The sequence below is a fragment of the Callionymus lyra genome, chromosome 6, assembly GCF_982586985.1.
Source record: "Callionymus lyra chromosome 6, fCalLyr1.hap1.1, whole genome shotgun sequence".
In the NCBI taxonomy this organism is placed as follows: domain Eukaryota; kingdom Metazoa; phylum Chordata; class Actinopteri; order Syngnathiformes; family Callionymidae; genus Callionymus; species Callionymus lyra.
In genome coordinates, this window is record NC_141823.1 from 27,600,973 (window position 1) to 27,613,543 (window position 12,571).

Sequence of the window (12,571 nt, forward strand, 5' to 3'; positions counted from 1 at the left end):
GGTGGGCAAAGGTCCAAATCGTCACGCTGACAGAAGTTTTTCGATGGCCCGGTTCTGGAGGTCCAGCGGATGGGTACCATGAGGAATGAGTAGCGCGAACTCTTCCAGGAGTTCTGCCGGGATGTGAGCCGAACTTGTGCTAGAATGGCCTCTTCCCTGAGGGATGGCAGCTTTCCACCTCCAGCATCATCATCCGAGCGGGGACCCTCGGCGGCTCTTCCAGCGGCTCGCCGTCCTCTCCTCCCTCAGCATCCTCTGCTTCTCGCTCGTCTATCTGCTCACCGGCTGCTGCGAGACCGAACTGGCGGAAAAGTTCGACGCCAAGTCGCCTGCGCTGAACTTTTTGTTGTCCGGCCCGTACGAGAGAAACGGGAGCGTCAAAGTTCCCGATGACGGGGACCTGGAGGCGAACAGCTCCGGCAAGGAGTGGACCGCCAGCAGGAGGCTGCCCCAGGCTCTGATCATCGGGGTGAAGAAAGGAGGCACCAGAGCTCTGCTGGAGTTCCTCAGACTCCATCCGGACATCCGAGCCCTGGGATCGGAACCACACTTCTTTGACCGGCATTACGCACGAGGGCTGGACTGGTACAGGTAGATTCAAGCACACAAACTAGATCTCTCCAAACTTTTAAGAAAAAATAAGTTTTCTCACTCACTGATGGATGTTTAAGCAACAAATAAACCAGCTTCCATTTGATCCCTTACACTTCACCAAGTGATTTGACTGTCATTTACATAGTATTTGAACAACCATCAATGCATCACATATTCATACTTATTCACTATAGTTTGATAGTAAGACTTATGGTTATTACATTACTTATTATAAGTACTTAAATAACAAAATATGGCCACCATTTTCATTTAATAAGAGGAGAAAAAATTACTTTGGTAAACTTTTGTAATGGACTCAAATATACACATTAAAGTCTTAACTTGGGGCACATATAGACGAAAAAGAAAAAATATATATAAATCAAAGTAAGTGGGCTGATTATGTATAGTACAATAGCTTATCAAAACCGTTCAAATCCCTAAAGTTTTCAATTGTTTGTCTCAGCAAAGGTGTTTTTGAGTATTTTTAATTTCATATTTTACAATGACTGTTCAAGGATGTTTGCTTCATTTCATATTTGAGTCATCTATAGTTCTCACAAATTAAAAAAACTAATTCTGATTCAAGGAGCAATTTAGGCTGTAACAGGCAAAGAAAAGGAGTCCCATTAAAAGTATTGTCGAGGTAAATACATAACTTTTTGTCGCTGGAATTGAGCATACAGCAGCTTTATTGCCATTATAGTGTAATTTAGACCTACATATTTTTTTTAACTTATTTTCACCTGTTTACTATAAAACAAACTACTTTCAGTTGTGTACTAGCAGGGTTAAGATCACATAAAACCCAATTAATAATATAAAATCAGGCCTAAAAGGTAAGGTTTGAAAACAAAACAGAATAGTCAATTGATTTTTTTTCAACCACTTAAATATGCAGCATTAACATGATTTTCATCTTCATTGTAGCTTTTCCTGCATGAATCAAATTTAAACATTCAAACACTTTAAATTAAAACTCAATAGAAAAAGAGTGAACAGATTTGAAGTCAAACAATTTCCGACAAAGGCTGTAAACTGCTAAGGGATTTTCAAGTGTCAATGATTTTTTTCCTCCTGATTTATGATTAAAAATTGCACAGCAGACCGATAGACTGTATCTCGCCTTCTCAGGCAGCAGGTGTATCGTTCACTCTAGGAGTGAATTTGACGGGAGAAGAAGCGGTTGAGACTTTGCTATCACACGCCGGGCCTATAGAAAAGTGACTTATCATTGGAAACATGATCAGAAGTTTCAGTAGCAATTAGGATTGTTTGCATACCCGAACACAAGCAGAGTCATTCTAGGAAGGTTTAGGTGACAATCAAAGAGACTCCACCATCTGGATAGACCCGTCTGCTCATCTATATGTGTGTGTGTGTGTGTGTGTGTGTGTGTGTGTTGAGTGGGGGAGTGGTGGGGATGATGCTGCAGAGTAATCATCTCTGTAGCCTGTGCCAGATGTTCCTGTTGTCATGTGGCTCTTGTTCTCAGAAGCTTCCATGAAATCTGAAAATTCACACACTGAAAAAACAGTGAAAGTCTGGTGTGTCTGTGAAGTGAGACTCCTGCTGTCAAGTTGTTCCGTCAAGCAGATCCACCTTTAAGGATTTGGAAAAGAATCCTAATGTAGGATTATTAATGAGTCCAAATCTGGTCTTTACTGTGAAGCCAGATTATATCGGGGGCTCAATATTAGCACCAGCTCAGCTCTGATGTGACCTCTGTGTGTAACGACTTTAAAGAGAAGTCCAGATTACATGAAGTGATTTGGTTTCATCTGTAAAGTAAGGATGCAATTCTAGACTGAAATCACAGCCAATCATCTTCTATCAATTCACCTAATAAATAATGATTTACTTTACACTGATGACTGCACATTTTTCTACGGTTAACGGTTTAACTCAGCAGACAATTGACTCGCTCTCAAAAAGGTGGCACGTCACAGCTTGTAGGTATGCACTGCCAGAGAGCAGATTTTGACACTGACCGCTGCCTACAACAAGGATCATGTGATGAACAAGAAAATATGATTAATCAGAACGTGTGTTCCAGTTCTGATAAGCTCTAGAGTCTAGAGCATGTCATCAGTAGAGAGACTGACTAAATACCAGATCATAATCTTGACCACGTCTGCGTTCACTTGACATTTATTGAAGTAGACTGGCTTATCAGTTGGCCTCTTTCATAATTAGAGTTCATAGCTAATGCTTAGTCATCGAAATGTCTAGCTAAGAGCTGTTGCACACCCTTTATTGAAGACTCAAGTGTATCAGTCGCTGGTTCGATCCCAGTACCAGACTAGTCTGTGTCGTTGCGTACAAGACACTTAACCCTAGATTGAGTCTGATGATTCTGATGGCTGGGTGCATCGCATCCTACTGCTACCAGTGTTGGATTGTTTGTGGGAAATTGTGAGAAATTCATTCAGTTAACGTTGCATTAGATTTATATTTGATCTTGACCCTTGTGTTATCTCAGGGTCAAAGTCACCTCCCTGGCTTCCTTAAATACATAATCGGTGGCTGAGGTTCTTCACCTTGACCCAGAGGCAACACAAGGAATACCACAAACACTTTTGTTTGGGGTCTACAAGTCCCCTTCACCCCGAGATAACCAAAGGGTTAAAGTGGAACATTTCTACTCACCATCATGTCAACTAAGAGTTGGGATTATTTTCAGCCAATCAACAGCAGCATTATCAAGTCTTGTTCAAGTGATTAATGTAACGTCCATATTGTATTGAAACCTCAACATGAGGAATTGTTCCAAGAAACTTAATTGAGTATGTATTATAAGTTTGTTTGAAGCAGAAGTTATCAGTCTCCCAGTTACCACCTGAAGTCTTGCCTCATTCAAAGTGTTACATTAAAGTACACTATTTTATTGGGTAATACATCAGTTAAGGAAAGACAAATGACAGAAAGCTAGATTTCTCATCAATGCAGGGTACAGGAAGTTGTCATGTACTTGACGTTGAATTGACTCATCCTCCTCCCAATCTATAGGTTCTTATTTTCCAGTACGTTTCTCTCCATTTTATCCATCATTCTACCATATGCGTTGTGTTGACCATTGGGCCAAGCGCCCAGCCGTCTGCATCATTAAAAGATCCCTGCTGTCCGTTAGCAGACTGGCCTGTGCGTTTGCCGTGTGTGTCAAACCAGGTAATGCGAGTGTGATACCAGATTGTCACGTCTCTCCCACGGGCCAGATGCTCCTCACAGCACGTCCAACCACTTGACATTACTGTCACTTCTGTCAATTGACCTCTGACTCTGGGTCAGTTTGTCTGGGAGTTAATGATGTTCCCTTCACTTCATCACAAACATGCCGGCTGTATCTCTTTCAGCTGTTTGCACAGGGACACACTAATATATGCTCTGGGTGTTACAGTGTTTGCATTCCTTACTGCCCCCATTTACATGGTTTGGGATCATCCATGCTGCTCAAACACAACCAGCAGGCCGAGACCGACAATACAGCAGATGCTCACATTTGGTATGTGATGTAGATACAACATGTCATACAGATGACCTAATCCCCAGTAGTTGCATCATAATTCAATGTAACATGGCATGGGTCAGCGATTAAACACAAGTGATCTATTTAATGACAATCTTATCATATACAGAATTATTATTAATGTTTCACAATGTGCATCCGAACATGCATTAGAGTGTATTGAGGTGTTATTGATAAACTAAAATATTTTTGTTGGTGAAAGATTTCGGTACCCAGACATTAGTCACATGATCAAGACTTCGGTTGATTTGCTATAATGTTTACAGTATTGCCTCATGCAGGAAGAATATCTGTTTACCTGAGACATTTTGAGGTTACGCCCACAGATGGGGTTGACATGCACAGATATACAGTATATATAAGTAAATGTATAAATAAAGGATTTCTTCAATGTCCTTCTGCCTGCCAGCATGAGTTGAGGCATATTGTGATACATAGATCTACGTTCACATTTATCTGTGTTGTGATTGAGTGGTGGGAGAAACAATTAATTTCAGTGAGTTTTTTTTCAAGCCATTATTTAGTGAGACTAAACATTTAAATGTAAGTCTTAGGCAGCTTTTGAAGTGAAGGTATTGGTTTTATGACTGATAGCCAGCCCTACTTGAGTTTGCTTACAGACCACCATGTGCTTCTTATTCTTAATATGGTATATTTTCCTTCCCTCTCTTGCATGTCTGAGAGGTACGGGAACTGTGCTATTCTAAGGATGTGTTGGTTTGCAACCTGGACTGTGACCTTTTATTGGATATCATATATGATTTTTTTTCTCAAAGGTCAAATCTCTGCACATTCTTTACATTGGTAGTGTAGTGAAATCTCAAGTGTGAGGCAAATAGTCACAGTATATTGCAAAAGATTTTAGTCTTTCTCAAAGGTGTCAAACTCAGGCATGCAAAAATGTATTTATGTATTGACGAGTCTCTTACATTGATTTTAAACAGAATAACCTGTAAGTCTCTTGTTTTGAGAGATTAATTAAATGTCTTATTAATACAAAAATCTTGTTGTCTGAGGCTTAAGATATATGTTACATTAAACACCACTTTTTTTTTACAAATTATTCCGAATAAAAAAGCTACTGAATTTGGCAAGTTCTGACTGCAAAAAAAATAATCGAATTAACATTATTAAATAATTATTAAAACATTAATTTAAAATGTAGGAAAAAAAAATCTATAAAGATTATTTTAAAAGGATTTTCAATTTCAATTAATGAACAATGTGTACAATCTTTGCAGAGACAAACGAAGGTTACATTGTCTTTTTGTTCTATCAGAGCAGACAGCTGAAGTCACCTGGAGCTTAAGCTTCTCTGGTTTCTCCAATGAAGTGAACAGAACTCTATCTCCCATCTAATCTGTTCAACTAAAAACATTTAGTTTCATGTGGCAGAATCTGATCAGAGGACAGATCCACTAATAGCATCTGGAGGGCAGATTGCATCAGGAGTGGCACTGCGATGGATCCAGAGATGGCCAGTAAGTTTCCTCTCTGCCGTTCTGTCTGGGATCGATACCTCCATCTCCTCTGCCTGACCTTCGGTTGACTCTGGCATTAGAGAGCACAGCAATGGTCAGCTCAGCTTCTGTTACAATTAACAGGAAGCTTTATCCTCCGCTGGTTTAATCCCCCACCCACAAGCCCACAAGGGTCAAGTTACTCACAGCCTCGCCCCCCCTGGATTTATCCACGTCCGGGCTGTACATTTGCATCTTACCCATGATCCTTCACAATAGAATGATGGCAGGACAAGTCGAAAGAAAAAGACAGGAGGGAATAAAATGGGGAAAAGATAAGGCTCGACTGAGCAGGAGGTGAAAGGGTCAGTGATGTTACTGCAACCTCTCTATCTCCCCTGACCTCTGCTTCAACCCGAGGGACCGTCATAGAGCCGGACCTCTGCGTGTGTGTCTGTGTGTGTGTCTAAAACAACTACCTTCAGTGACAGTCTAGACAATGCGCTGCCCTCCAGACTGTGCCACAGAGAGTTATCAATATATTATTGACTTTTAGTGACTTTAAATGTTGTTTAATGACTTGGTATTGGCTGAAGAGAAGGGAAAGTGAACAGCAAGCGAAAAGACTAAATTTGATCTGCTTCATTTCTCAGAAGTCTAGAGCTGACTGTGAGATTATGGGAAGTTCATCGGCAGCATGAATCTATGAGCTAAAAAAAACATACATTCTGGAGAATATCTGATTCCATTAATGCCATTGCAAAAACACTCCTGCTGAGAACCAGCTGCCTAATGACTGATTAAGTTAAAAATCATGTTGCTAAAATTCATTCTTCCAGGTTCATACCCATACATTTTTGGGGGGGTTGTGCTGCCCTGACACAACACATGGGTCTTTTTGTGTTCAAACAATGGTAAATAATTGCCTCACAAATCAAGCAAAACAAAGAGGAAGCAGTGTTAGTTGTACAGCAGCATTAAGGGAGCGATGACAATAAAATGTTTGTTTTTTTGTGGGTCTGATAGAAAAAAAAACAAAATATATTTAGAAGTCAGAGTTCGTCATGGTTCCTTCATCTGAAAAATAAAAAAAGCAAACTAAAGAATAAACAAGAACACAAACAAATTATTTTATACATAATTATTAATAATAGCTTCTACATAAACCATGAAGGCAACAAATTACTTCCATCATTAAAAATGAACGAAATTATATTCCTTTCAGTGAAGCTATTAGCAGTAACATTTTGAAAAGTTGAGAAAGTGGTGATTCATTCTCCATTAAAATTTGATGAGACAGTGATGAAGTATGAGGAGGAGGGGCTGAACGAGCTTTGGACCGGGGTTCAGGTGTGTTCTGTCCTGCACTGGAGGGGATCACCCACCAGACCCAGACGGGTGTGGCCATCAGGCTCTCATTAAGACCCTCTCATGGGATTTGAACACCAAATGTGGGAGGGCTCAGGACGCCTGTGTGATGGATGTCTCCTGGAAGTGGACAGGGCAGAGCCACAATAGGTGGACCCTTTAATAGCTCCCCCCCTAATCCCCCTCCTCCACACAAACACAGTCCAAGTGGTTGAGAGGTCCCTCGATAAAACACTCATGCATGCATACACAATCAAACACAATGAAATTGTGTTTCTGGCTGATAAATTTGCAGTCAGGTGTAGGTGAACAAACACACACACACACAAATTACCACTATGTCACTGTAGTTCGTCGCTTTGTTTCTATTCCAGACTGAGCTGGAAAAGGATTTTTTTCATATTTACAAAGTGTGAACAATCTTTTATTTCTTTATTCATCTCTTAATGTGATATTTATACCTCTAAGAGGTTTTAGGTATTTTTTAGTGACATCTATATGACTTTCTACTGAAGGCTATTAGTGGGAGATCGACAGAGTAAATGTATATACATATACAAGATATGTATATATATATATATATATACAGTATATACATACATACAGTATATATTAAATAAAATTACAATTACTTAAAGGGTTAGTTAATCCAAAAATTCAAACTTAACTCATATTCTACTCACCCTCATGTCGACTAAGGGTTGGGATTATTTCCACAAAAATGTATGGCTCATCTTTGTCCAAAAAGATTAATTTAAAAACATCCTCAACATGAGGAATTGCTTCCCAAAAATGTAATAAGTCTATATTTTTAGTTTGTTTACTAGCAGAAGCTGCTAGGAAAACAGCCTTAATCGCTGACACTTGTTTTTCAACAAGGAATGACATTAGGCAGAAGCCGAGAGACTTATAACTTCTTCTAAAAACGAACTTAAAATGTTTTTAAGTTTAAAGTTTTTTCGGTACAATTAATGACGAGGCTTCAATACAAGATAGACGTCACAGACGACTATAATGAAGGTATTTGGATGTTTTAATTGTGTCTTTTTGGACGATAAAGACGAAGACAACTGAGCTCCGCCATGACCTCCCCTTCAATTTTGTTTAAATGTATTTAGTTAAGCAAATAAAAAAACATTATATTTAAAGTTATTCAAGTCTCTTTTCCAAACAGCTTTTACTATTTAACCAGGGGTGAAGGGTCTGAGAAAAAGGAAGTTAACTGGTTACGATAAGCTGCAACTTTGTATGCCATGAATGATGAATGAATGATAATTTTGTGTTGCCCATATAAAAAAGTTAATTGATGAATTCATTAAATGCTGCAATCCTTTGCCTTTTACTAATGCGATGCGTCCTTCTGGCAACCTTCCTCTCATTCACATACACCAATATAAACAGCATGTCACTGATGGGACTCCGGAGGGCCCCCACTACCCCAATCTCCACCTGCCACTCAGGGTCCCAGCTGGGGCCCAGTGTGCATTATTATTATTCCTCAAACACCAACACTTCTTCTTCCTGTGATATCCAACGCTCTCTCCCACTGACCCTCTTTGCACTGTCCTGCTTATTAACAGTTGCTATCATTCCTCACAGAGGCCCAGCAGGTCAGGGCTAATTCACGAGGGAGGCCCGCTTAAATATTAGAGAGGGGAAAAAACGAGGTCCCTCAAAGGGAAAGTGAGGTTTATGATAAGCTGCGGGATAATCCCCACGTTGATCAGACTGGCGGTTTGATCTCGGCTGCACTGATAAATGGACAGCGTCAGGAAGTGTCTGTAAACAGAAGCTTTAAACTGCCAATTAATGCAGCTTGTTATGTGTTTGAAGGCTTCAGTCCAGAACACATGCTGCCATCAGCTGCTGCTTTTTTATCGATGCTCCTCTGGGCCCACATTCTTATGATGATACGTTGGACGGCAACTGCAGTATCTAATTGGATGTTTTTGATGTTAAAAGACCCTTTTTCAACCCTTTCTATGAAGGGTTATTCTATGAATGATCTAATTTTCTAACCTTTTTATTGCGATTAAGTAACATTTTTGCTCAGAAAACATTAACTTATCTTTACCGCCCCAATACAGGATTGTGTAATTGGAGAATTACAGAATTTTGATTCTGATCTTCAAACCTAATACACACAACTGTTTCCCCAGTTGTAACCATCTTGCTAAACTAGCAAGTATACACTTAAGCAAAATTTTCTATAATCAGAATAAGGAACTTTTGTTTGAAACACAACCTATGTTTTTTTGTGGTCCCATATAGAATAAAAGAAGAGGATGAGATAACACACAATAGAAGCAATACAACAGAGAACAAATCACCAATTCACAACACTGTAGATTTTATTCCATTTATTTTAACATTCTCTTTATCTAATAAACATTATGAGGTGGTCAGTTAAAGCTAAAAATACAATGTTACTGACAGAAATGGCAAATAAATGTATCAAGTTTCGTGAGGATTTGCCTCCTTCATGTAAATGTTATAAAGGACATAAAGCATGTTTTTTATATGGAAAAAACTTTCTTTAAAATTTAATACAATGAAAATAAAGTCATTCTATTCAATAAAAAAATGCTAGATTTAGTAGAAGAGATAATTTCTATAATAAAATATTGAAAACTTTGGGGGGAAAAATGAACATTTTCTTAATTATGTTGCTGAATATGGTGTTCATTCAATGTAGGACTTTCCAGGAAGGCATGGAGAATTTTTCAGGTTATCTTGACATGTTTTGAATGATTAATGTGAAGGTAAAGAGCAGGACTATAGGGAGATAGAGGAACCACGTGATCATGCAAAATCTTATTAACTGTGAGGTCTTTAAATGATAATTACATAACATCCTACATTACAACAAAGAAACCGTCAAAACATTAAAATATCACATCTAAAGATAGTCTTAAAGAACCTTCCTCTGGCAGTTGTGGGAAGATCAATACATAAACTAGAAGTACTCAATCGACTCAAATGTCTCCAGTGCATAGTTAGGGTTTATAACATAAACATGTTTATAACATAAACATATCCTGCACAGTATAATGTGTTCAGCTCAGCAATATATCTATCGTTTCACAACTCACTTACACCTGTAGACAACTTAGAAAATCAATCTCTGTATCTGTGCGGACTGAAGATGGGAAGCAGAATACCTGAAGAAGGGCCTCACAAGCTAAACACGGAGAGGACCTATATCCGCCCAAACAAGAAATGAAATGGCCAAAAAGTACAGATTAAAGCAGGCTAGGGTTTTTTAGAGTCAGATTTCCTTTTACGCGCTACAGCTACAAAGAGCAGGAATCTGAGGAATTAGTTAAATGGTTGTTTCTAAAGTAATGCAGTTGTGGCCAGACGGTAACACATCTTCATCTTCCTGTCATTTGTGTCCAAAGTGGAGAGTGTGTGCAAAATTCATCATGGAAACATATTTAAAGAGCACGTCTGGCCGTGATGGTGCTTTTACCGGTGGCGATTAGCTCTTTGTGATGATCTAATGGTGCGGAGCTCCGTTCACGGGCGGACTGCTAATGGAGGCGTGTTTGTATCTCCTCCCATCATTCCTTCATCCCTCACCCTGCACTGTCACTTCAAAAAACCGGCTCTGAACACACACACTGAAACACACCGACACACACGCAGACTGCCTGGCTCCTTCTGCTTACAATATTGGAGTAACAAAGGAAGTCCTCAGGCTGAGTGTTGAGCACATCCTCACACTGATCAGATCAGGTGAAGTCATTTTCTGTAAGTAAGTGTCCAGACGGATGTGTGTGTTCCTATTGACAGGAGCTTGTGTTGCGAGCACGGTCGAAACTTTAGCGGACACGGAGCCCAACCTGTCCTTTAAAATGTCCTGAGTGAAGGTTCAGAAAGTACAGAGTCGGGTAATCTGCAGAAGGTGTTCAACCGATCAAAATGAAAAACAAATTACCAGATAAAATGGTAACAAAACTTTATTTGTCAAAATAAAAAAAGGTTTAATTTATAGATCAATTCTGAGTATACCCTGCATTATCATGAATGCTACTTTTATTTTAACCATGTTAAAATCTTAACCTAAGATAAGAAAAGATGATGATGGGGTGTCCCCTACCTCTAGCCCGTACAAGCTGGGATAGGCTCCTGCGCCCCACGACCCACATAAAGAAATAAGTGTCAGAAAAGGAATAAATGGATGATTTGTCTAATTAAAAAAAAAACATGTATAAGCACTACACTATAATAAGCATGTCTTCACATTTTTTCACATGTTTCTTTATCGCTATAAAGACAGCAACCTCTTGAGGTTTATTTTTGTTTTCATGGTAGATACGTTTCATTAAATTAATTATTTGTTTTATTTGGTAGTCTTTTGCTGACTTTCCTGCCATTGTGTCTTTATTCTGTTTATTCAAACGAATAGAATGAATAGTAAATAAAAATGCATTTTTGTACACTCTGACTGTCTTAATATTATCAGTTTAATGGTTCAAGTTGTGTTTAAACTATGTATCCACTCTAGACTATTAATGTGTCAAAAAACACAAATCCACCAAAGAGTTAAATGAATACGCCAGTCATTTAAAGTAACAAGGGTGTCTCATCCTGAACGTCGCGTGTCCTCAAATAGCCAGGTTTATGGCAGGTGAGTTGGCATATGTCGTACAGTCTCCAGCTGGTCACGTTTTAAGCAGCTCTAAGTGAGTTCCATCTGTGGTGACTACTCTCAATAGGCTTCTCTCTGCTGCTATCTTCTGTAAAAAAAGAAACATAAAACAGCATCAAAACATGTCATTATTGCTGAGTTTGGACAGTTTGGACAACATCATGTATGTCAGAAAGGTTGATGCAAAATATCAAGATATACTTCTTCTTTCTTGTAGAAGCATGATGCCGAAAGCGTTGGAGGGCCAGATTGTGATGGAGAAGACGCCCAGATACTTTGTCAACGTGGAAACGCCAGCACGGATCCATGAGATGTCGCAGGATGTCAAGCTGATTGTGGTTGTTCGTGACCCTGTTACCCGGGCCATATCTGACTACACTCAGATCATCTCCAAAACCCCTGACATTCCCAGCTTTGAGAGCCTTGCCTTCAAGAACCAGAGCACAGGTCAGTTTCTGGTTACCTTACCAAGATGCTGTCAAAATACCACGGAAGAAAGACCACTATGCAGACAGCCAAACTAAACAATGCCTTTCCTTTTTATTTTAAAGGTCTGATTGACTCACTTTGGAGCCCCCTATGGATCGGCCTGTACGCCCAGCACCTCGAGCGCTGGCTGGCCTGGTTCCCCCGGAGTCAGATTCATCTGGTCAGCGGCGAGAAGCTCATAACTGACCCTGCGGGGGAGTTGGGCAAAGTCCAGGACTTCCTTGGCCTACAGAGGATTGTCACAGACAAGCACTTTTATTTCAATAAAACTAAAGGCTTCCCCTGTCTGAAGAAGCCTGAAGGGAGCAGCAAGCCTCACTGCTTGGGTAAGACCAAGGGGAGGACTCATGCTTCCATCGATCCACAAGTGTTGCAGACACTAAGGGACTTCTACAAGCCTCACAACCAGCGTTTCTATCAGATGGCCGGCCAGGACTTTGGATGGCAATGACTTGGTGTTAACTGCATATGGAGTTTGGT

The 12,571-nt window shown here is 39.7% G+C and overlaps 1 protein-coding gene across 1 annotated transcript; it reads left to right on the forward strand.

Annotated features, from left to right (window-relative positions):
• The first annotated feature begins 48 nt into the window (after positions 1 to 48).
• hs3st3l (heparan sulfate (glucosamine) 3-O-sulfotransferase 3-like) lies at positions 49 to 12,550 on the forward strand. The gene is made up of 3 exons (XM_087794578.1): positions 49 to 591; positions 11,820 to 12,049; positions 12,154 to 12,550. The coding sequence occupies exons 1-3, from the start codon at positions 164 to 166 to the stop codon at positions 12,540 to 12,542; spliced, it is 1,047 nt and encodes a 348-aa protein (XP_087650704.1). The 5' UTR covers positions 49 to 163; the 3' UTR covers positions 12,543 to 12,550.
• Positions 12,551 to 12,571: the final 21 nt, after the last annotated feature.